The sequence below is a fragment of the Clarias gariepinus genome, chromosome 17 (assembly GCF_024256425.1).
Source record: "Clarias gariepinus isolate MV-2021 ecotype Netherlands chromosome 17, CGAR_prim_01v2, whole genome shotgun sequence".
Lineage (NCBI taxonomy): Eukaryota > Metazoa > Chordata > Actinopteri > Siluriformes > Clariidae > Clarias > Clarias gariepinus.
This window is the reverse complement of record NC_071116.1, coordinates 21,614,868-21,641,812: the sequence shown is the minus strand read 5'-3', so window position 1 is coordinate 21,641,812 and position 26,945 is coordinate 21,614,868. Positions and strand designations below refer to the sequence as shown.

Here is a 26,945-nt window from a genome sequence, read left to right as displayed (position 1 = left end):
GCCGTTATACAGTACATCTTGTTCAGTGGCCTTACTGAAACATTGGACCTTCGACATCATAAGCTTGGCTGGTCTCAGATTTCTACTGTTTACACAGACGAGTTAGATCTTTTTTAAATGAAAAAATGGCAGCGATGCCTTCATAACACAAATAGATTTTGCAGGACACAGTTGCTTGGGATGAGGATTATTTCTGACCTTGCTTTTGGATACTTTTACTGAACAAATACATACACAAACATGACAATCTTCCGATTTGAGCTGAAGTGCTCAAATTACTGCCGTTTTCTCAAATACACTGAGACAACAAAAAGCCATGGTCCTGATATACCTAAAATTTGGTGCTGAGTTTCAAAGAACAATTTTTTGGCATTTTAGTCTAATAAGGAACCATAATAGTCTAATAATAGTAATCATCAGCAAACAGGTTTTACAGTTACTTGAGGCTTCATAGAAAAGGCATTATTATTATTATTATTATTATTATTAATATTATTATTAAGGCAGGCCTAACATTTTTAACATCTCAGATGATCCAAAGTCTTCACCAGCAAACACAGAAGCATCACCAATCTACACTGCGTACAGCATATATGAGACAGAAACAAGACAAGTCAAGTGATAGTGAAGTCAACCTTCATAGCATGTCGTGCTATAAGGCTTTCAATCCAGAGAACTGATTCATACATACTATTGTGTAAGGAATCGTGAATCAGTAAATAAATACAAATACATATAAATAAATGTAACTGTGTAGATAGATTTTACTCTAAATGAGTGCCAATGTGTATTTCCAGAAGTAATTTTAATACATTATGTATGCATAGTTTGTAATTATATTGCACACCTAAATGCCATATAGAGTTCCTGGTGTGGACTGATTATTTATTTCTAATTTATTCATTCTTATTTATGGCTGTGGTGTTTCTGTCATCACTTGTGGTTACGTCTTTGTAAAAAAAAAAAACACATATACACACACACACACACACAAAACCCAAAGATTTGTGCCATATTGCTTTACATCGCACAAAAAAGGGTGAAAGAGGAATTAAAAATACACTGTTTTTCAACTGATTTAGAAAAAAAATAAATTTATGAACTCAAAATGTGTAATTTATTAGATATTTTTGCGCTTTTATTATTTAAATGAGATGCTGCATAAATTAAAATTGTAAAAATAAAAAAAAAATTGGGGGGGGGGGGGGGGGGGTTTGCCGGTGTGAACCAGTTAACACACAGAACTTTATTTTGTTTCATGAGAAGAAAAAATATATTTTATTTCCATTTTTCAGTTGGTTCATCACTTGGACACAAATTAAATGCTCAGTACACTACAATTTAGGTACGAGAATGTTATTGTTTTTCACACGCTATCACTATAGTGAAAATGTATGTCCTGTTAAACCAAAATGTATAAGAAAAAAAAAAAGTTAAACATTATTTTAAAACATGAACAATTTATTAAAAATACAAGTATGCAATGATTAATACAATCTGTGCAAAATGAAATAAGTGTTATATCCAGTATAGGCATTGGCAAATGTACAGTAACAATCACTAAGCTTTTATTTAGGTTCTGGCTTAGAAAAATCTTGCTAGTATATCTGTGTGTAATAAACATTGCTGCTATAAGTAGTGCTGTACTGTAAGATGTTCATGTAAAATAAGTCAGTTTAACAAAGAACTATGTGTAAGAATGGGCATGAATGAAACATATTTTGTTCAGCAAGATTATATTTCAGTTATAAAGAAATTAAGGGTGAGATTCCTGGACACACTCTAGTTTGCAGATTATGCCCCTTTACAGTACGAATGAATAAATCCTACAGTGTTTTAGAGATGCGCCTTCCTAAGCATCTCATTTATTTTAAGCTATTAGTAATTTTAACCCCCAGTAGACCAATAGTACGATGAGTTTTATCTACTATCCAGTTGCTCAGCGTGATTCTGCCAAACTAAACCTATGTGAGTGTGGACCGTTAGCCTTCATGGTACAGCCATGTGACACTGCTGTGCTTTCTAACTAAGATTCTGATGTATTTTTGTAATACCTGAAATGTAACTTTTTTAACTCCATTTCACCTTTTCTTTTCTTTTTTTTAAGAAAAAACAAACAAAAACAATGACTACTATAATCACTCTGTGTATCTCACTCTATCTACTGCACACTTTCTTCAGTCTGGACTGCCAGCTACAATGCTGTAACAATGGCTTTTTTTTTCTTTTCCTTGTATCGTAAAAAACTAGTCAAATAAACAGCATTTTTTTTCACTTGGCCTATCGTCTGTGCTATGGTTCTTTCTCTAACACACTCCAACACAGGACACTACTAGTGCACTCTCCTAGCACCTTTTCCTTGATTCTTGGACAGTGGCATTTCTCACAACTTCTTTAAACATCACTAACTTCACAAATGCCTTATCTGCACTCTCTCTCTCTGCATGCTCATGCCAAACAAAATTCATCCCATCACCATACTGACTACCAAAACCTGACTATACTTGAGGCCACCCACACAAGCACAAGAGCAGATCAAGATTCCTTGGGGATTAGCTCATTTAAACATTATTCCTCATTTTTATTTTCATTTTCAGTTCATTAACATAGATCGCATTTTATATGTTAACACACTAACCCAAATCTATAGTCTATTGAAATAAGTCTTGTACAGACCTGTGGTTGTCAAGTTTTTTTCTTTAACTTAGGACCCACTTATAAGGGGACTTCTAATTAGGCAGAATAACAGAATACAGTTAGGAGAGTAAAGAAATACCTTTATTTCTCTATAGAAACCCCTGATACACTAACGTACTTATCCCAGCGTTTCACTAGTGCTTGGATACCATTAACATTGAAAGTTTTTTCAGTGTGGCCAAGCCATGATCAGTTTTGGGGGCCCTTAAGCAAACCCTTAAATGCTCACTCAAGCAAAGTAAATGTAGACTACCAGATTGTCCTGTCATCATTTATCTCCCTACTTTTCATTTATGAGAAAGTTTTACATATTTTACATCTTACAATTATGAGAGCAGAAGTAGCCTATCTGTCGATAACGGGATAAGATTTTTTTTTAGAAGGAGTTAAAAGGTTAAAGCTAAAAATAAGCTGATCAGCTTTAATGTAATCAGTGATATTATTATTTCAGGTTGAATCCTATTTACTGTACAGTACATGTCTGCCTGTCTTTCTTATTAATACAAAGAAATACAATTTTGTAAGGTTGCATATGATATGCCTTGTTTACGCTTAATTGTACTTCTTTTCGAATGGAGCATCGAAAAAGTAGATAAGGATTCAATTTTGTCTTAAAACAACTCCAGCGTTGAAATGCACTTATACGACTTATATGTTGATATTTCAGGGTTGAAAATATTAACTAATCCCAGGGCGAAAAATTCAGTTATCTATCGATGCAGATGTTCGTTTACATTGAACAAGTAGCTTATTAGAAGCTTATTTTGAAATAAATTATTAAATCTGACACAAAACCTTTTATAACATCGCTTTTATTTAACACTTTTATTTTACTTATAGTGCAAGTTAAACTTCAGGGTGCTGCGAAAGTTTCAATCAATTCTGACCGGCGGTCGTTTTGATGCATGTCAAGTGCGCTTGCCAGAACTTTCTATTTGTGACAACTGCCCATACCTTCACTTCTTTACAACATTTTGAATTTTAACTTCTGGCAAATACCTAAATAGTGCCAAAGTTTTAATAAATACTGTCCAGCCAGTTTTGCATGATGCTGTGACAAAATCTGGCTGGACAGACAGACAGACATACAGACAGACATGCAGACAAAACATTTTCTAAACCTGGCCTCAGATCCTCCAATGTGTGAATTGTAAAGATATCATTGAAAGAGCTAGTTCTGACTGTGTACAGACAAAACCTTTTAATACACATATATAGCATTCATTCTTCATTATTGCTCAGGCTAGTATGTAAATAAATCTTTAATGACACCTCCATAAAAAAAAAACCTAACCCTAAAGGAACCCTAACATTGTAGTTGTAATGTAACATGTAGTTGTAATTAGGTTGCAATTTCATTCACCCAAATGTTTGTTCATACTGTACATATTCATGTTGAACAGAGTAATCCCAATTAGAGAACAACAGATAGAACCAGATGTAGCAAAAGCAAAATCTTGTCTCTTTTAGACAAAACACACATGCATCTCTCGAGTGTTGTAAAGCTATGGTTTCTTTCACAAATATTGCATAGAAAAGCATCATGGCTCTCCAACACAGCAAAACCAGTGTTAGTGATAGCACAAGCAAGAGGCAATAGAGAAGTGAAACAAAAAGTTATTAAACAACACAAAAGTGGTTAATCAATGAATAATATTGCTCATGATATAGGTGTCATAACTTAATGTGATCAAGGTATAATTTTAAGGAATATCCCCCATTGTGCCAAATGCTTATGAAGAACTGAGCCCATATTTAAGTGAGAATTTCACCTAAGGTGAAACTCTTTATTTTACCCATATACTGTAACTCAGGCAGATCTTCCAAGTTTAGTTGATAGTTTAACATCGCTAATTAATTTTCTCTCATCCACCTTTATGTCTTGCAAATGCATTATTTTAAGTGAGTGTATAGGACTACTCAGTCATACAGTACGTATTGTGGTTTATTATTTAACGCTCATAAAAATGTGCATAAATTATACATTTGCATGTACCTGGTATCAGTGCCAATAAGCCACTGCATTCAGCTAACATTTAAATTAAAATAGTCTGTTTATCACAAAAAATTGCTTCCTGTTAGTTGATGATAGGAGAAGGTCCTGCACTGAGCTACGGTCATTACAATTACGCACAGCGCGAACGCACTGGAAGACAGAATAAGCAAGAGTGCTGACTGAGCAGTTTTCAACCTATTGAAGTCTGTATCGGCTTATGCAGATGTGCTCTCTCTCACAAACACAACGTGTGACTCTAGAAATGCTCTGCCTGAAATTAAATAGCCACTACCTGTAATAAAAGCACTGTTTTACATTTTATATTGCATTTAAATCCATGCAAATCCCATCATTCCTTGCATGCTTATTTAACATAGAAAATGGTGTTTTGCAATTATGTACATAAAGCGACTTTGAAATGCATAAAGATGTGCACAAATCAAGTAGAAGAAACTATTCATAACATTCTCTTCACCTCTGACCTGAGTGTGTGTGGGCTGCTCTGCTATCAGCATAAGGATGTGAGTACTTACCGAACTCACCCACAACTATTCCTCCCTTTCTGGTTCTTTTTTATTCATTTATTTATTTTTCCAACAACCTCCATTTCCTGACTTAAGTACTTACAATAATACTTTCTGACACATACTGGGTAGCCCACATGTTCGTCATTACTATAAAGCTGTCACTATGTTGCAGTATGGATTTTGCATTAAAAGACTGATTGAATGTGCAGATATGAGGAACACTGATGGATTATTTGGTTTCCTATTAGTAGGTCTCACATGCACTGATTATGAGCTACTGCTAATCTACATCTGGATTCTATCCTACTGATTATTGTGTGATGAAGCAAGCAGCTCAACGATAGTAGAAATAATATACATATATAGTGGATAAAAATACATTATTTAAATTAAACAAATAAACTGTTGTAAACACATATAAATACATATATGCAAATAAGGCACTGTTTGAAGGCAGTTTTTATTATAAAAAGCTTTGACATTTACATAGTATTGGACTTAAGGTGTAATAATTGGTATTAACTATGACCTTGATGGTATCATTAAGCCATTGAATAAGTCGACATAATGTGTTGTTGTAATTGTTGTGCCACATTCTGAATATCATACTAGTGATATTTTATTATACAAATCAACAGCCATAGGTCATGGAACAACGACTTTCCAGCACTCATTAGCATTTTCCCTGGTTCAGTTCATCAAACATTAAAATGTAAGGCAGAAGATACTGCGGGACCATGGCTAGAAACCTTAGTTAAATTATATGACATTGTTGTGATTACAGGGAAACCTGTAGTCATAAATATGTCTTTGATAAGGAAGATCAGAAGGAAGATTGAAGATCAGTCTTGCTTTATGTTGCAGGTAGTGAAAAAGCTCGCTGTGTATTGCTGACAGCAAAAAATGGCCTTTTCCCAGGAGCTTCTCCAAGATCATCATACGCCTCACTGGTGAGTCTAATCTGCAAACTCCATACTCCCTCTGCAAACAGCCAGCTGTCACAGCTGCACTCAGGTTTTCACTGTTATTGATGATGTTGTTGTTGTTTTACCAGAAATGTATGCTTGCTTTTTTATCTTAAAAAAATAAAGATAAAGAAACTGTCTAATTTACACCATTTTACTTAGAAGGGATGATAGCTAGGCAATAAGTGTATAAGAGGTGTGTGATTTTTTGCAAATTTCCGGCTGTGTCTTTTCTTAATGAAATTACTACAACTGCATAGGAATGATGATCTTTTTTGTAAAAGTGAGTTAAAAACTGCCTGAGAGAGGAGTCTTCATCACTAAGAACTATAAACGTTAGTGTTTCCATAAATGGATTAAGAGTAAATTGTGAACTATGTTTAGAAGAGCATGTCATACGACAATCAAAATTTGATATAAATTTAGAAGCATGATTTTCAGAAACACACAATATTTTCCTTATTATGAGTCCAGCAGTAAAATGTAGCCAATTTATATCTATATTTAGTTATGCAAAAAAACTTATAATAATAATAAATCTTCCTAGTACTGAGCACTGAAGTATGATTGCTGATTTGTGTCTGGACAGTGTTTCATTTCATGTGCATGCTTCCTTTCCAATTATACCATAATTGTCATAACCGCATTGCACTGTCAAATTGATTAGTGAGTTAATAGTGTACATTTAGTCAGTGAATAACGCTGTTATGTGTCAGTTCAACATCCCTTTGACTTGGAGTTTTGTTGCAATGTATTATGCTGTTCATCAGGAATGTGGTTTACAAAAATAGACTTAGAAAAGTTAGATGAAAAAGGACAATCAGAAAAGAGGCACAGTTTCATCTATGTGGCCAAAATTCTGGGGACATTTACGTGCAATCTAATCAACCTATTGTTAGACATCAGTTTCCATCCATCTATCCATCTAGGAACCCCTGTAGTCCAACTAGGGACTGTGGGCAATGATGATTACCATTGTATTTATTCTCATTTTTATGAACGTAGTACCTTTGGTCAACATTCACACACTACGGCAATTTGGGAATGCCAGTTATCTGGCCTTATATGCCTTATCTGCATGTTGGCTTAGTGGTTACCTTGCACCTTCAGGGTCTGGGTTCATGGAGTTTGTATGTTCTCCCTGTGCTTGGTTGATTTCCTTCGTGTACTGGTTTCTTTCAATAGTCCAGAGACATGCAGATTAGGCTAATTGGCATTTCCAAATTGCCCATAGAGTACAATATGTGTGTGTGTGCCCTGTCATAGATTGTCCAGGGTGTACTCCACCTCATGCCCGAAGTCTCGCGAAATGTATACAGGATAAAGCTGATGAGTAAGTGATTGAGTGGGGCTCCTTCTCATATTACACACTATGGTCAATATGGGAACGTCAATTAGCCCATTCTGCATCACCAGTGTCTGTGTTTGATTCCCTCCTCAGGTCTGTGTGCATGGAGTCTGCATGTCTTTGGACTGTTGGAGGACACCGTGAAGAACATGCAAACTCCATACACACAGACCTTAGGCGGGAATCGAACCCGGACCCTGGAGGTACAAGGCGATAGTGATAGCCACTAGTTTAGTCTGCTAGATAAAGTTTACAGAATTAAGCAGTATAGACTTTGAGTGAGTGGGTCAACACACTCCATACACAAAGTTCTGAGGTGGGAATGGAACCAGGACCCTGGAGGTACAAGTGATAGCCACTGTGCCACCAGTTTAGTCTTTAGTACTTATAATAGTCCACTTTTGTGTGACAATCTTGATTATCTTAATTAATTCAGAAGGGTCAGGCAAACAATTCCTGGAAGTAATACATTTCCTTTCATATTTCCCAAAAGCGATGTTAACGTTATTATGCAGACATTCTTCGGATGCCATTGCCGCTTTGCCGCTTTGCAACTTTGCAGGTGCGCGTAGTTTGGCATTTCCACACGCCTCCATTCTCAATTGTTCCACACATTGTGTTTATACCAGCTTGCACAATTAAGTCGCAACTACCCGCGTCCAGCTTCTATCCGGGCGGACAAAAAAAAACAACAAAAAAACACACACACACGGGATGAGGGCCAGACTCAGAGCTCAATAGGGACACCTGTAACCCGAGCGCGAGGCCGCCCGCGCGCCCCGCCACGCACTGCTCTAGAACAGGACAGAAGCCTCGCGCACACCGAAGCGTATTCATTATTCATCGGGGCGCGCGCGCGGGGCAGACGAAACAGGGCGCGAGCGAGCGAGGAGAAGAGGTGTCTGCTGGTGAACTGCACGCGTCCCATTTCTCCATCTAGACCGCTCGCGTGCGAGGCGTGTTGAAGGCGTTGCGCAGTTATTAGAGGAAGCAGAGGAGCAGCACTCGATGCCGCGCGCTGTTCAGAGGTAAGGGGTCACATCCCGGACACTGCACGCTTCCGTACTTCGCTGAAGGGCAAAGCGGGTTCTGGGAAAAATCGCATTCCGTTGACCAACACAAACGTTTAACAGACGCGTCTTAAAGACGCCGTCTTTTCGTGGGGGTTTCTTCCGGATGTGCGCTGTCGACGATTCGATTCGTTCTCCGATTAATTATCGCTTAGACGCTGCTTTCTGGGAAGACGACAGTGTTTGGAGGTGACTGCAGAGCTTTCTTCTTTGCAGCATTTCAATGTGACCTGAATTATTAGTTACAGCGATGCAACTTCTTACTACAGTATTAACCTCTCCGAAGTTAATGCATTGCTGTATCTTTGCATGCAAATCTCGCTCTTTGAACACATTTAATAGACCATATTTTATAGCTATGTGGATTTATGCATAAGACAAAGCAGTATACTGTAGCTGCATTTGCAATTTCTGATGCACCATTACTGTGTAGCCTTCGTAGTTGATTTATTATTCCTAATTGTCAAGAAATTTGATCATCTTATTAATTTGAGCTAGAATTAATACATCAGGATTCACACAGGAGTGATAGACCTCTTTTAGGTCAGTAGTGGAGTGGCACAGACATGGCTAGCCCCTTGCGTAAAGTACTTTACTGCACCTTTCATATTTCTGTTCAGATTTTATGCATTTACCAGGCAAATTCGCTTTTTATGCATAAGTGGTGCTGGCATGATATTCTGCCTTCATAACATGGCAGACAGCATAGTATTGAATTGTAACTGATCATGCTGATGGTATGTGATGATATCAACACCTCAGTGATCTTAAGTTGTCCCAGATAAGCCTTGTCCTTGTTTAGAACTAGGTGACTACATCTAGTGTCTCATTATAGGCTCTGTTTGTCTTTGCGGTGTCATCGACAGGAACACAGTGTTAAGTGCATTGCTATGCTATTAGTAGTCCAGTCTGGGAATTTTGGAAAAAAAAAGCATTACTTGATTAATTTGTAACTTAACCACCATGTCATATCACAATATTTAAAGTGTATGTTTTAGACATTTTCAAACACATATTTGCAACCTTTCAAGCTGTTATAAAATCACAGTGCAGAAAAAAAAAATTATTATTTTTTTTTTATTTAAAGCAATTGACTTGCACTTTTTCTTTAGCCAGGAGTTAATTGATACTGCATGCAAACCTGAAACCTGAAAGGACTTGGAGAAAGCAGCAATTATAGGTCAGTGTTTAATGGGCCTGCTGCTGCTGCTAACAAACCTACAGAACTGTCAATGAACAAAGACGAATGTTCGCTTAAAGAGGCAGTATAATACTTTAATTCCACAGTTACGACTGTTCAGGCCAGTGGTTAAAATGGCAACAATGAAAATGAACAGGAAAAAACAATGCATGGGCGAATCATAAATTCATTAGCTAGCTTAATCCATGCTCCAGTGTGCTGCCCAGTTTTTTATAATGTTTGCCTGGAAGTCCAGTTAACAAAGCCAAGAAGTGGCATTTATCATAATTTTGCTCAGACATATGACAAGCTAATTAGTTGGATTGATTGAGACTATGGAAAATACAAAAGGACCTGAATCTGCAAGGGCAGCTTTATGCAGCAAGGTTTGGTTCCCCCCTCTCCTTTATAATATCTCTAGTAATAAAGCACCATGAGAAAGGTCTCACCCAGAAAGTCTTTAGGTAACATTTCAGATTTGAAGACTGGTATTCTCTAATTGCACATGAAGATGTTAATGGGGTCACCACGTTATTTTCATTGACTCTCAATGAAGTGTTTAATTTTAAGGTAAATGCATGATGTTCTGGCATGGTCATTTTTATTTGCTATGTTTCTAGAAACATAGCGGATCAATATGCATCATAAACATAGTTCTAGAACCAGACTATGTCCTTGGTTCATGTGTGCTTTGCAGCAAGTTGTTGGATTTGGAAATGTGCATTGTGCACCATATCAAATTAATTTTCTCCACTGAGATATATGATAAGTCAATAGGTATTGATAGATAGATGTTTTTATTTATTCGGGTGTTGAACAAGTTTTTATGTAAACAGCCTAATGAAATCACTGGTCTGGTAGGTACTGTGAATAAAAAACTGTTAGTCAAATCTAGTAAGATATGGCATTGGGATAAGGCTTTTAAAATCAAATACCAGCTGGTTTTCATTGAAAGCTCTACAGCCATTGATACTAAGCATAATGAATCAAGGGACTTAATGATAATAGAAAACAGTGTTTCCTTTATCCTGGTCCTTATCAGCCTTGCCACAGAATCAAGATATCCTCCTGGTGTTTTTTTTTTTTTTGTCTTCCCTAAACCCCAAAAACTTGTGGGCTCTATCCACCACACCCTGCTGGATCCTACTAATAGGTGGAAGAAATGGAAAAACACAGTGTCCTTGATAAAGTGAAAGCAGACTTTGCTGAACGCTTTGCATTTGGAAAGCAAAAAAAAAAAAAAAAGGAGAAGAAGAGTAGAAAACAGGAAGCTGCTGCTCACAGGAATTTTAAACTGCTGCCAACATTGGATCCAACTCGCCAGCTGTCACCTCTTGCTTTTACTCTCTGCCGTTAAGTTTCTCCCAAAATCATGAGCACTAAATAAAATAGGTGAAAATACAGTAATTGTGCAATCTGTCACGTGATATTATTTTCCACTCATATCAATGGAGACTTTACAATAGCAGTAATCATCCATATAAGAATCTCTTATTTCTAGCCATGTGGTCTAAATTAAAGAGCACAACCCACATGTACTGTACATATTCTACTGTAAGTGCATATGGAGGCTGGAAACTGCAAGAAACTCTGAAGTTAAAGGATAAAATATCCTGTTTTAATGCTTGGCAGCTGAACCAGGATTCCACTCTGTCACATCTTATGGGAAGTAGGAAGGATGTTCGCTCCCTGCTTGTTTTCCTTCTTTGTAACGGGAGGAGTGATAGGTAGATGTGAGCTGAGGGGTATCGTGTGTGCTCTGTTTAGAAACAGGGACAGTGGAACCTGCAGGCTACATTTGCTTACGCGGTCTACTTAAGGCTCAGACATTAAAAGAGAAATATTTCTCCTTACTTTATCTTTTGAAGGTGGCCTGTCCTCCTTATCACGTTTACACACACACACACACACACACACACACACACACACACATATACACAAATACATGTTTTTTTTTTTCAGACATGTTGTTTTGAAATACTCAATGTTTGAGTATTTTGGCACGTTTAAATCAGATTTCACAGTAAAACATGATGGAAAACACACGCATCTTGGAAGCCGTAGGGGGTTGTCACTGTTCTGTTTTCTTTTTTCCTTGGTCTGAGCTGGTCTTTTCTCAGGATGCATTCTGCTTTTTAACGATTGTGAAAACAATTTCCAGCTTTGTGTCTCCCAGCCAGTCAGGCATTCAGCTGCTTACAGTATACGTAGTGCCAGACAGTTATCAGTATTGAATTATTTACTGTACCATGTGTATGACTTCTCAAAAATCTCAAGAGAAGCAAACGTAATCACTAAAATATTTCCTTGCTGTCTGTTTCTTTGTGAGCACTAAAGATTAATATACCCACGAGTTACATATTGGACACGGTTTCACAACTACACATGATAAAATTAATCTGATAATTATTATGTCGAAAGTGAGACCATTGTTTAAAATTCTAGGGAAAAGCACTAAGAAGGATTTTTTAAAATCTCTTATGCGCCCCACCTTTTTCTGTAAATGTGGGAGTTTCTGAGTATTTCTCGGATAATTTGCAACAGCTTCCCTGTAGGGATGTGAATTTTGCTTGTTTTGGGGAGCCAGAGCTATCGTTTCTGCTCTATAATAGAAGCCAAATGTCTCCTTGGATTGACAAATACATTATGCATTTTGTATCACTAATAGCATTAATATTATTTTGCCCGCTGTGTCTGCACTTCATTTTCATTAAAGCATCGGTTTTGCAGAATGTGGACCGACAAGTGATTGTAGAATACATCCTGCAGGGGTTTTGTCCCCTTTACTTATTTTGACAGGCTTTGAAAGTGCTCTAGTGGAGCATGCAGAGGAAGTAGACAGTTGCCCCATCTGGGAGACTTTGTGTAAACAGTTGGAGTTAAAAGCAGATAGCTCTAGTTGTGAAAGCATGTTTGGTGCCATACTTGCTGTAAACTTTCACTTTACTAGGTTTGCTTAACGCACAGTGGCTCTCGAGCAAAGACCTGTTTGCACTGGGTCAGTTTCTCTACCAAACAGTGATCTCACATGGCACAGGAACTACAAAGGTTGTTACTTAATTTCTTGATAAAATGAGAGAATGTATTAATATTAATAAATAACAGGTATTGTAATTATAAATGTATAAAATTTTAAATTTTATTTATTGTAATTGTAACATGCATATTCCAAATATGTTGATCAATTACATGTTTAGAATTGGTGAAGTTATGTTGATGCCTAGGGATGAAAATTGCTCATGATCAAACCTACTCTTTTAGATCAGTAAAATGACCTGGATGTATTTCTGGCCTGAAGGTTTGCCATATTCATCTTGTGTAGAAATTACAATGAGATTAATGCATTACTCAAGCTTTTGCTATAGGCATGCTACAGTATAGCCAGGCCCATTCACTACCAAATTTCAGAAGCACCAAGTATGGCGAGAATGCAAGAATGTTCTAGGTGTGGTTATAAAAGTTTAGACAGCTGATGCTGCTTCAACAATCTTGATTGCTAAGACTCTCCATAACACATATATATATATATATATATATATATATATATATATATATATATAAGAAAATAGAGACTTCTAAAAGAGTATCTGAAGATCCCAGTAAAATGTAGTGCATGTATGGCTGGTTCTTCCACCTATCAAAGGATAATGAAGGGAGGGAGTGTATTCACGCGGGCTAAATAAAGAAGGGTAATCAGTGGTTGCAAATAGGATTGAAGATAACACACCAGAACCTTTTTCTTTTTTTTCCGCACACACACACACACACACACACACACAGTCCAGCTGTCCTTCCATCCAGTGCTCGTTAGAGGGATCTGCTGCGTCTGGCCTCCTGTTGAAAGATTCCCTGGCGACAAAAAGGGCTCCAGATTTGGTTTGGCAGCACTGTGAAATGAAGGTATGATAGCAAAATGCTGGGTCACTGTCACAAATTGCTAATTAAGGCAATGGTGTGAGTCGTGCTTTAAGGATTATGCTCCACTGCTCAGACCAGGGAAAGCCAAGCCTCACATGAAACACCACCCTAATTTTCAAACAAGCATTTAAATTTCACTTCCTTCTTTTCCTGCCTATTTTTTTTCCGTATTATTGGCCATCTTAAATTGTTTTATCTATTCTGATTGGAGTACAATCCAAAATCAACAAAAGCTATATTATCGTTACATTTGTATATTATGCTTCTGCTACGTTATATTCTTAATTTGTTCTTATTGCTTATTTAGGATCCAGACCAGATTGTTTCAGGTTCCTCAGCCATTTTCCTTGGAATGTATATACAGTAGAATTTTTCCCAATAAATGGCCCTTACTCTGAGGTGTGTGCTTTAAAACTTTAAGGAGAAGCTTATACAAAGAAACCATTACTCAGTAAGGGTACGGATTTATTCAAAGTTTGATAGTCCATGACAGTGAACCAGTCCTAATAATGCTCTGTGAACATGCATACTGAATGCATATCCATTATGCCTCAGTCTTCCCGTAACATCACACGTATTTTTATACCTTTCAATTTAATTAAACAGAGTTTGACTTTTGAACAGTTGTTAAAAAGTTTTTTTTTGTGTGTTGTTTTAGTTCTGAATTGTGTAAATGCAGATCATTTATGTTAGAAGCAAACATTACTTTTAGTGCAGTAACTGTTGTATATAACACCAAATCCTGTGTGTCTGGCACAAATCACAATAGTAATTAATGGTAGTCTAGCACATTTCCATTTAAAATTGCATTATGCTTCTTGGCTAATGTGATCAAAGAGAATCACATCATTATTTTTTTTCTAATCCAACATCATGACAGGCTACCCAGAGTAAAACCAGCAAAATAAATGAAAAGAAGTAGAAAAGCTACTATGCAGTGCCCAGTTGGCCTAATCTCTATTTAAAAAGGCCGTTCAGTTCTTCATGTCACAGTAAGACATGCCAACCACAAAGTCAGGCCTGTTTAAATGCATTTGTTCAATTGGATTTTCAGGACAGAAAAATATATATAAAAAATAGTAGCTTATGTTTTAGTGCTAACTTCATATGTTACTTTTGAAATATGTTTGTTTTTGCATGCTGCGATTTCATGCACAGCTTGCATCATCTTATAGAAAGACTGCTGTGTTTACAACAGATATGAGGAGACCATATGGTTTTAGCCCGTAGACCGTGCTAGATCAGAGCACAGCCATAAATCCTGACTCAGAGGTGAAAACAGGCCGTCACTCATCTCAATGATGTCGTCTTCATCTCTGTGGCATCATATGTCGCGGTTGAGAAAAATATGCAGATCTAAGTACATTGGTCTATCTGTTTTGGTCAGTATAGAGTTACATATCAAGCTTTGACAATGAAGACCCCTGCAAGAGAAGGGACTTTCTTTCATCAGAATTGAATTAGAAGTCTAGTTAGAGGTTTTCCTCACATCTCATCAAAGCCTTTTTTTTTTTCGATGAGATTTGTGCATCACATGAGAGTAATCAGGTCATAGAGCTACAGGCCAGATCAGGTCTTTAGAATTCCATCTTCCTTTTCCTGTCTCCTAGCCATCAGGCCTTTTGTATAACTGTCTTTTTATGAAGGGTGAAAAAGGAAAGCATTGCCAGTGCCCATCTGATCTTAGTGAGTATCATACTCAAATATCCAAGAACTTGCGCCAAGAATATTACCAAGATGACGATCTGTCCAAAATATATATTTATGTTGCCACTTAGGGTGTATTTGTTGATAAAATCACTATAGAAACAATGAATGTTTACAATTTACAATCCTAACCTCTAATTCACAAACCACTGAGGTGATAGATTCAGCAATAATGTTATAGGATATTGTCACGATTCATAGGTGCTGATTTAATTTGTATTGAGATTATGTATCATGATTTTATAAATATTCTGATTCCTTATAATTTTTTTAATGGCTTAGTGGTTAGCACTGTCGCCTTACACCTCCAGGGTCCAGGTTCGATTCCCGTCTCTGTGTGCATGGAGTTTGCATGGCCTCCCTGTGCTTGGTTGGTTTCCTCAGCGTGCTCAGAATTCCTCCCACAGTCCAAAGTCATGCAGAATAGTCTGATTGGCGTTCCCAAATTGCCCGTAGTGTGTGTGAGTGTGCATATGTGTGTGTGTGCCCTGCAAGGGATTGGCACTCCATCCAGGCCCCAGCGACCCTGTTTACAGAAAGCGGTATAGACGACAAGTAAGTGAGTGAGTGACGATTCTACACAAACATAGCAAAAAAAGAAATGTATGAAATAGTTTAGAGCACATCACCTGTAGGATTACAGAGGAATGGCACTTTATAAGTGACGTGTTTGTAGTATTTTAGGGATTTTAACATTGAAACCTGAGTGTTTGAGATTACACATACACAAGTTATATTCTGCAAATATTCCTAAAGTAATAACATTAGATATCAATAATGATAAAAATCATCCATTACCACTGTTCTCTGTAGCACCCGCTCGACTAAAATGGCACATGCACGTTAAACGGACATAGCAAAGGCCAGAATTAATTACATAATCTGATCTGAGAGGATAGACATATAAAGAATAGTTGAATCTGCACTTGAAAGGGAAATTCACAAAGCTGGCATTTGCAGCTGTGCTTCTAAAACCCATTGGGACTTTTTTGATTCTGCTTTTAGCTCATCTGCTTAGAAGGATGGAAAAAAATTACACACTGTTATTCTGTCTTCGAATTTCCCTGGAATTTTATGGCTAAGGGTTTTTTTTTTTTTTTTACTTATTTATTTATTTACCATGTTGAGCAAGCCAACATTCTTAACCCATGCACAAAAGGTTTTTTTTTATTCCCCCCACCTACTGTGTCTGCATTTCAAACTAATGTACTAATGCTTTTTATGTTTATTGGGAGCCAGTGTTGATTTTCTAGGAATAGTGGAAATGTTATTACTCTGTGTTAATTTATGGAAAGTTAGTATTAAAACCATAGCCTATGATATTTTTATTTGCAATCTCCAGCCCCTGCTTATATTCTCCAAATGGCCATTTGCCTCTGTTTGTATTACAATTGCTTTAAAAATATATGTGTATGTGCACTTTGCTTTGAGAAAGCGCTCTCAGCAGTTATGTGCTTGGCCAAGAAAATTTACGCTCAGCTGTTGGAAAAGCATTAGTTGAGGCACATCTGGATCCGCAATGACGATCAGGTTCTTGCTCACTGTCCTTTTTATTAGGAAATGGCTATGCACCTGCACATTCATGCAGTTATCTAATCAGCCACAATGTAAACTGAAGTCATTACCTTCAGTTAGTTTTCACATCTTGTGGAGATAACACAGTTTACACAGAATGGGGTGAAAAACAATATCAAAAACATGGAGTGAGCAACTATTGTGTTGGTGGAAATGCCTTAAAGAGGTCAGAAAATGCATAATAATGGGACTGGTTTGAGTTGCAAAGAAAGATATGATAATTAGCAAACAATCACTGTTTACAACTGTGGTGAGCAGAAATGTATCTCAACATCCACAAAATATCAACGTGCATTCTGATATTTGATGTGAACGTTACCTAAAGCTTTTGACATGTATATAATGCTATATTTTTGGTGCATAAAATGCATGGATGTGCAGTTAATAATAATAATAATAATAATAATAATAATAATAAGGCACAACAGTTAGTGTTGAATTTCAGCTCCTCTTTGTGTGCATGGATTTTGCATGCTCTCGTGCTTGGTGGGATTCCTTTGGGTAATCTGGTTTCCACTACAGCCATCAGACGTGTGCTGTTTGCTGATTAGCATTTCCAAATTGGCATTTGGTAGGCATGGGGTGTGTGACTTTGTGTGCTTGTGCCTTGTGATTGGTTGGCACCCTGTGACCCAAGTTCCTAGGGATAGGCTCTAGATCTAGATCTCAAAACACCTGTTTTGATGGGTTTATTGTCCCTCTCAGAGAAGTGGGCTCTATTACATGAGGAGCCTCTAAGAAAAACATCTTTTGGACAGTCATCTTTCTCTGTCCAGGGCTCTAACCTGTGGAACTCTCTGAGTCGTGAACATTTTAAATATAAACTTAAACATGTTTTAAAAGGGTGTCAGTCATGTGAACATAACTAATTCACTGAATTTCTGTATGCCCCATGTTTTATGTATGTTTTATCAGTAGAATTTGACTGTAATTTATGTTGTGTTGTTTTGGGGGAAAAAACACTAGGGACGAGCATTGCAAATTAGCTTTGGCTATAAGTTCTATAGTATGAACATGTTAAGCGTTCCTACTTGTCCCTATTAAATTAAAAAAAAATCACTGCGGCTATACAGTACATAGAATAAGTGGTATAGATAGTGGACAGATATTAATAATAATTAGAATAATAATAATAATAATAATAAAGTGGATGATGAAAGTAGATAATGCTTGGACAGCAAAAGCAGCACACTAGAAGGTTAAACATTACATTTTCACTTCATAGGGGTGTTTATAGGCATGCTTGAGCATTATTTAGCATCATGTGATCCTGACATAGCAGAAGTCCCCAAAAAGAGTCATGATGCAATCTCAGCATAAATCAGATGAATTTGAATCAGATGATTTGTCACTCTAGCACAAATTTGATGAAATCATGCTTTTGAAAGAAATGTGTATGTAGAGTTATGTCTAACTTAAGCAGGCCTTATGGTTGATTCCTGTAGCATTAGAAACACCACCCACAGAATATACTGTATGTCACTAAAAGTGGTGTAACTAATATGAATTAGTAGGAATACACCATGTTTTGTATGTCACATGGTTGTATCTATCATCCTTTTTGTTTTAGTTTTGTTGAGCGTTTAGCCTTGGATATCAACTAGGCTTCTTCCTTTCTGACCGACCTTCTCACACTGCACTATAGGCACAAACAAATCAACGTGTTCCTTTCCTCCATCCTGCTATTAATGTGTTCTCAAGAGGCACTGGCATTTTCTTCCTACTCTTTCTACATCTGGAAAAGAGTGCTTCACATGCCACGGCCGGATATGTCTGTTTGTTAGCAAAGAAAACACAAAATATTTCCTCACACCATCAACAATCGTCCATATTTCCTTAATGTGCTTTTTTATACTGGTTGTTCAGATAGCATCTGAGTTGGCTTTGAGGGTGTACAGTACTGTATATTGGTGCTTATGCCTTGCCGTGCTCTAGTTACAAACATGTTGAAATAGGACAATACAGCATTTTTTGCTTGAATTCTTTTAACAGTGATATAAGTGTGTTAGAGTTACAGGCTCTCTGGATTTGGGTTGAGTGTAGAAAGGACAAACATTCTGATCTACGACAGCCAAAGAGACCCAGTTAGGTTGCCAGCAGGACTAACACATAGGATGAGCCAGACCTCCCCACAGCACCACTAATATTTTCCTTTGCGATTAATAAAGCAGTCCGTCTGTCTCTCTCCGTGACTAGATTTAAGTGAAACTAATATGATTTTTGTTCAGTATGGAACGTAACCAGTTAAGGAACATGAATTCCATTCATTTTGAGAAATTCCGTTAACTCTGTCCATTTTTTATTTGTGAGCTGTAGTGTATGTAAAATTAACACTTATCCACTTGGCAAATGTAGGTAGACTAGCAGTGCTATTCGGACCCTCATCCAGAACAAAAAAATTTTAAGAAAAGAATGTCTTTTAGAAATCTTCAAACTGCTGTAGTCTTGCATACATAGCATGGTATGTAAAGTTTGTGTGTGTAGTTTTTCCCATCTCATAAAGGTCATTGTAGGAACAAATGACTAGCTCAAAGAAAAATATGCAATAGACCCTGATTAAAACTGATGCTTATTCTGTGTTTTATTAATGTGGCACACTGTGTTAATATTGTTTTAAGAAGAATTCAAATTTGCATTCAATATTAATATTTAAGATGAAGAGCATTCATGTGGTCATGCCTTAGCTGGGGAAAATTGCAAGCCCTGGCAGTGAGAATGAGCTCATCTAAAGCATAGAGTGGTTTGCATACATATTCACTCCTTGTAACTCCTTGCACTTAGGATTTCTTACCATTTGAAATACACAATACAGTATGTCGTAACATTCTGTATATATATATATCCAAATATAACATTCGAATGTGCAAACATATTTGATTGTGATACAAAGGTTAATTAAAACAAATAAACAAAAAGAAATCATGTTGTTTGTTGAATGCACCCCCTGAATGCAATCATATTTTATTTACTTGAAACTATATTGATTTTCCAATATTGGTCGAAGAAGGAGAGGAGGAAGGCGTGTTCGTAAGCAGAGAGAGAAGAGGAAAGGCAGGAGTTTAGGAGTGATAGTAGGGACTTTGAATGTTGGGACCATGACAGGGAAGGGAAGAGAGTTAGTTGATATGATGCAGAGAAGGAAGGTGGATATACTGTGTGTCCAGGAGACCAGGTGGAAAGGTAGCAAGGCTAGAAGCTTAGGATCAGGGTTCAAATTGTTTTACCATGGTGTGGATAGGAAAAGAAATGGAGTAGGAGTTATCCTAAAAGAGGAGTTTGTAAGGAATGTTCTAGAGGTGAAGAGAGTATCAGATAGGGTGATGAGTCTGAAGCTGGAAATTGAAGGGATAATGTTCAATGTTGTTAGTGGTTATGCCCCACAGGTAGGATGTGAGTTAAAAGAGAAGGAGAAATTCTGGATTGAGTTAGATGAAGTAATGCAGAGCATCCCCAGAGGTGAGAGAGTGGTGATTGGTGCAGACTTCAATGGACATGTTGGGGAAGGGAACAGAGGTGATGAAAATGTGATGGGCAGGTTTGGTCTTCAGGACAGGAATGTAGAAGGACAGATGGTGGTGGACTTTGCAAAGAGGATGGAAATGGCAGTAGTAAATACTTTCTTCCAGAAGAGGCAGGAACATAGGGTGACATATAAGAGTGGAGGCAGAAGCACTCAGGTCGACTACATCTTGTGTCGACGTTGTAACCTGAAAGAGATCAGTGACTGCAAAGTGTTGGTAGGGGAGAGTGTAGCCAGACAACACAGAATGGTGGTGTGTAAAATAACCCTGGTGGTGAGGAAGGCGAAGAGGACAAAGGCAGAGCAGAGGACAAAGTGGTGGAAGCTGAGAAAGGAAGAATGTTGTGCAGTCTTTAGGGAGGAGTTGAGACAGGCTATGGGTGGTCAGGAGGTGCTTTCAGTTGACTGGACAACTACAGCCAATGTGATCAGGGAGACAGGTAGGAGGGTACTTGGTGTATCATCAGGTAAGGGGAAAGTGGACAAGGAGACTTGGTGGTGGAATGAGGAAGTCCAGGAGTGTATACAGGGAAAGAGGCTAGCTAAGAAGAAGTGGGACACTGAGAGGACTGAAGAGAGTAGACAGAAGTACAGGGAGATGCAGAGTAAGGTGAAGGTAGAGGTGGCAAAGGCCAAACAAAGAGCATACGAGGACTTGTATGCTAGGCTTGACAGTAAGGAGGGAGAGGTGGATCTGTACAGGTTGGCAAGGCAGAGAGATAGAGATGGGAAGGATGTGCAGCAGGTTAGAGTGATTAAAGATAGAGATGGAAATGTACTGACAGATGCCAGGAGGGTGATGGGAAGATGGAAGGAGTACTTTAAGGAGTTGATGAATGAGGAAAACAAAAGAGAAAAAAGAGTAGAAGAGGTGACTGTTGTGGAACAGGAAGTAGCAAATATTGGTAGAAGTGAGGTGAGAAGGGCATTGAAGAGGATGAAGAGTGGAAAGGCTGTTGGTCCTGATGACATACCTGTGGAGGTATGGAAGTGCTTAGGAGAGGTGGCAGTAGAGTTTTTAACAAGTTTGTTTAACAAGATCTTGGAGAGTGAGAGGATTCCAGAGGAATGGAGGAGAAGTGTATTGGTGCCAATTTTTAAGAACAAGGGAGATGCGCAAAGCTGTGGCAATTATAGAGGTATAAAGCTAATGAGCCAGACAATGAAGCTGTGGGAAAGAGTAGTGGAAGCTAGGTTAAGGGCAGACGTGAGCATTTGTGAGCAGCAATATGGTTTTATGCCTAGAAAGAGTACATCAGATGCAGTATTTGCTTTGAGGATGCTGGCGGAGAAGTACAGAGAAGGTAACAGGGAGTTGCATTGTGTCTTTTTAGATTTAGAGAAAGCGTATGACAGGGTGCCAAGAGAGGAGCTGTGGTATTGTATGAGGAAGTCTGGAGTGGCAGAGAAGTATGTTAGAGTGGTGCAGGACATGTATGAGAGCTGTAAGACAGTGGTAAGATGTGCTGTAGGTGTGACAGAAGAGTTTAAGGTGGAGGTGGGTCTGCATCAAGGATCGGCTCTAAGCCCCTTTTTGTTTGCTCTGGTGATGGACAGGATGACAGATGAGGTAAGACAGGAGTCCCCATGGACTATGATGTTTGCAGATGACATTGTGCTCTGTAGCGAGAGCAGGGAACAGGTGGAGGAAAATTTGGAGAGGTGGAGGTATGCTCTGGAAAGCAGAGGAATGAAGGTTAGCCGCAGCAAGACGGAATACATGTGTGTAAATGAGAGGGACCCAGGAGGATCGGTGAGGCTACAGGGAGCAGAGGTAAAGAAGGTGCAGGATTTTAAGTACTTAGGGTCAACGGTCCAGAGCAACGGAGAGTGTGAAAAGGAGGTGAAGAGGCGGGTACAGGCAGGTTGGAATGGGTGGAGAAAAGTGTCAGGTGTGTTGTGCGATAAAAGAGTATCAGCGAGAATTAAAGGAAAGGTGTACAGGACAGTGGTGAGACCAGCGATGCTCTACGGCTTAGAGACAGTGGCGCTGAAGAAAAGACAGGAGGCAGAGTTGGAGGTAGCAGAGCTGAAGATGTTGAGGTTCTCTTTGGGAGTGACAAGGATGGATAGGATTAGGAATGAGTTTATCAGAGGGACAACCCACGTTAGATGTTTTGGAGATAAAGTCAGAGAGGCCAGATTGAGGTGGTTTGGGCATGTTCAGAGGAGAGATTGTGAATATATCGGTAGAAGGATGCTGAGGTTGGAACTGCCAGGCAGGAGGTCTAGAGGAAGACCAAAGAGGAGATTTATGGATGCAGTGAGAGAGGACATGAAGTTAGTTGGTGTGAGAGAAGAGGATGCAGAGCATAGGGTTAGATGGAGGCAGATGATTCGCTGTGGCGACCCCTGAAAGGGAACAGCCGAAAGACAAAGAAGAAGATATTGATTTTCCAATATATTGATATTTTGCAAAGGTTTATGATATACAGTATATTCCAGTGCAGTTCTAAGTTTGTAACATTAAAATATAGAAAATTCTAAGAAGAACAATACCTAAATAGTTTGTGTACTATATTTTGTAAATTGCTATTTGATGAATAAGGCACAAGTCATTTCGAACAATGTAACTTGCCTTGAATGTCAAGTGTAATGCAGTTATATACTTACTGATGCTCACAAGAACAGTGGCATCATTTAGACTTTGTTTTCTATTGTCTCCAGGTCGTTGTTTTATGTAACATTAGTTTGCTCAGTCAAGACATGTCCTATCCAGCCACTTTCGGCATCAGAGGAAGAATCGTGACACTTTGCTTCTGATCTCAACCCAAATCAGGCAAATAATATCCTTCTCTGAACCTTTGCCTTAAAAGAACAAGCAGACGAACCATATAATTACTTTTGATGTTAAGCTCATTTTCAGCTCAAAAGCCCTCCCAGATGACTTTGCATGAATGTCCACTGCTGATGTCTGCAGTGTAGTCGAACATCCCCCTTAGTGTGCTGGCTTTTGTTTTTCTGTCCCATAAGGAGGACAGATCGCTGGTGAGCTTTAATTAAAGGAGGAACGTGCGTGTAATGAAAATGCTGGGGAAGTAACTGGTGTTTAGTACAAAAGCCTTAAAAATAAGAGAACATGCTGAAGTATACAGCACCCTGGGAAGTGATTTGTCGCACAATGAATAAAAGACTTGTGGTAAGAAATTTTATTTTGCTGTATCTTGTGCTGCTTTTTTTTTGCTGTCAGTATTAATTAGAATTAACGTTATGCAAAATGGCACTAAAAATCTTTTGTTTGCTTTGAAAGAATGAGATAGAATCAATAATAAGCATTAAATCTTAAATCTTAATTAGCCACCAAAGTAGTGTGGTGTTTTTAAAATAGACAACAACCGCAATAAACTACAGAAGTGCAGAAAAAAAAATCTAGACACAGACTCTTCATTAACTCTTCATCAGCTACTATTTCACTGGGAGACAGATGTGATAACCTGTCTTGTTAAAACTTGTAAACCTGTCTGACCTTTGGCAGAACTGTCATGTGGTAATGACCTCCAATTTCACAGAGATACCATAGTGTTTCTTTAAGGATATGTGATGGAGGAGAATGATGGTTCTCATTAGAATGAATATTTCAAGCTACAGAAAGAGGCCTATTTAATATTACCTAAAATGTTTTATATAATGGAATAAAACCACAAATCTATAAGTAGCTATGATTTTTACAATAATTGCTTGATAGTACTCAGATTAATTCAAATGCATTATAATGCCACAATTTAATTTATATTTATTAAAAAAGAGGCAGCTGTAGCTTTCAATATCCAAATACAAACAATCAGAAAAATAAATGGAGTGATAATGAAGTACATAAACCAATTATGCAGTTACCACATTTGAATATGGACATTATTATTTAATGCACCACTTAATAATCCTAATATATCTTTAGTATATCTCTAACTTGAAGATTAGATCCTAAATTGATATATTACTTGGTTAGTCATTGTGATGACATAACCAACCCAAAGTGTAGGACAGTAAATGCCGAAGCACTTTACTTCTTTTTTTTTTTATAATTCCCTGATTTTCTTTCAATTTGCCAGAGGAGTGCTGTTATAGAAAATTAATAAATACCTTCTGACCAATCAGTCTCCACAAAGTTTAGAAAATATGATTAATTGTGCAGGCCTATCTGGCCGGAGGAGCACAGCGTATAATGACATTTCTAAAACTCAGGTAGCACAGATATATTTTATATACAGTATTAAACTTCAAAATCATTTTTTTTTCTTTTAGAACAAAGCTAAAAGGGCAATCTCACGCTTTTAGGAACTTGTCCAATGCAGGGTTATTTTTTTCTTTTTCGTTTCTGAAAAGCAGAATTCTTTGCACAGAATGGGAGCCTGCTGTCTGATCACCGAATTTAGAGCAGTTGCTAGTGCTCCATTTCACGTCTCCCACCGGGCCTGCAAAACAGGGCAAAACAGGCTACATCGAAGGACGATCCTGGGTAGATCAGTCCACTTTCATAAATTGCAAGCAGGACACAGAATGAGCCATATGTCATCTCTCAACCTTTTTCAAACCATCCACCATATCAGATAATTTATTATTGCAGCATTCTGATTAAATCATATTACTATCACAAGAGTCAGACTTTAATTTGACTTCCTATAAACCACTAGCCTATCTCTTATACAGCTGTAAATTATGTGAAAGATAAAATTGTCATGTGGATTGTTACAGACATATAATTGTGATTAGAGAACATGTTGGCTCCGCTGTTTGTCTGCAGTACTGAATTTCTCTATGGTACTAAAGTTTATAACATATGCAGTGTAGTATTAAATAACAATTTTATATCAAAGAATTTGGGATAAATTAAGGCATGTATACAGTACAGTTTGGATCACCAAAAAAAGAGTTGCAGTAGTCATGTTTTGAGATTATCCGAATACAGTATGCGGTAGAACCATGTGCAGAGAATAATAGCAGATTATGCATTTTTACAAGGAGTAATTAGAAAGAAAAATGGATGACCAAGATGTCAGCATTTCCAAGAGAGTACAGCAGCTCAATCTTCCACTGATTCAGGTTTAGTTTAGTACTACGATCCACGATAAGATGCATGCCAAACATACTGAAGGCTGCTTGTTTGAAGATGGTCTGATTGGGTTTAGAAGTTTTCTCGTCTGCAGCTTTCTTAGTCATTTTGAATTGTCAAAATTATTCGAAACCCTAAGCAATGATGACTGTAATGTGCAGTTATTTAATGAGGCAGGACAGAAGTGTATAAAAGCCGTGTGATGTTTATCAGGGTCACTTCATGAGTTGTCCACAGCGTAGATTAAGAAAGAAAAGCCAACGTTGAACAGGGATAATCACAATCATATACGATAGACGTGGGTCTAAACATTGAAACGCCGGAAAACAAGACTAAAAGTATTCTACATAAAACACAGAAATTAGAAACAGACCAAGGACAGAACAGGACTGGAGACAGGATTAAAACAAATGCACATGAAAGACTGAACTAAACTGGAAGCAAACACCAGCAGCAGTCATCAGACTGCTGGACAATATTCTGAATGCTAAAAGGGGGTTTGGGGTGGAGCAGAAACCTATTTGACAAAAATCGTGTTACTTCTTAAATCTAAGCTTTATCTTTGCTTGTCCAAAGTGTCTTATGTGCTGCCAGGCTGCTTAAAGTATACAGCTGAGCCTCCTACACTGCATGTATGCAACCACCTTCTCCAGATTAGAGGTTATATTTGAAGCAGGGTGTGAGGCCTTTGCTTGTCTGTCCTCCCAGTTTGTTCCCTCACTTTATCTGCCTCTAAATACACAAAGCTTTAAAGGACAAACATAAGTTCTCCATGAAGTCTCCCCTTTTCTGCAGTCATATCATTTGTGCATTCAGTGAGGTACTGATGAATCAAGATTTGGCCTCATTTTTTTTAAGTGCATTTAAGCAACAGTCATGGCTGTGCATCACCATAAATTATATAAGAACTGGATGAACCTGCCATGATATCACCCTTTTCCCGAAGACTGGTTTTGAAGCTTAACCTTGGGAGCTCTGGTTATCACCATGTTGACAGGAGCTGACTTTGCCTAAATCCCGGGTTAATCCACTAATAGGCAAATGGACGGAATGAACAAAGTCTGGCTTTTGGTTGGAACATGCTTACTTTCCTCAGGTATTTAGCTTTAGCTTAGCTAAAATGCTAAGGCGGCTAACCTTAATGTACTGGATATGCTAATGTTACTTTGCATTTTATGGTTCCCATCGTCCATACCCTACACATTGTCTCTTGTCAATTTCTACATTTCTTCTGGTAGGTTAAACTAAAGCGATTCCACTTGCTGGTTGGTTAAAGTGATGGATAGCAGCTGTCACTCAAAACGGTCACACCCCTAACTATGCATAATTTTATTGCTTACAAAAAATTCACAAAAAAGTGGAGTCGTGGATCGCGGAAGTTAGGAGCCGCTT

At 37.9% G+C, this 26,945-nt stretch overlaps 1 protein-coding gene across 7 annotated transcripts in view; it reads left to right on the top strand.

Moving 5' to 3' along the window:
- Nucleotides 1-26,945, top strand: part of LOC128505671 (A-kinase anchor protein 2) — a 91,391-nt gene that overhangs the window by 42,138 nt on the left and 22,308 nt on the right. For all 7 annotated transcript variants that reach the window (XM_053476212.1, XM_053476211.1, XM_053476210.1 and 4 more), the window contains one exon: nucleotides 6,085-6,170. In XM_053476212.1, the coding sequence (XP_053332187.1) occupies nucleotides 6,085-6,170 (86 nt within the window). The remainder of the gene's footprint in view (nucleotides 1-6,084; nucleotides 6,171-26,945) is intronic.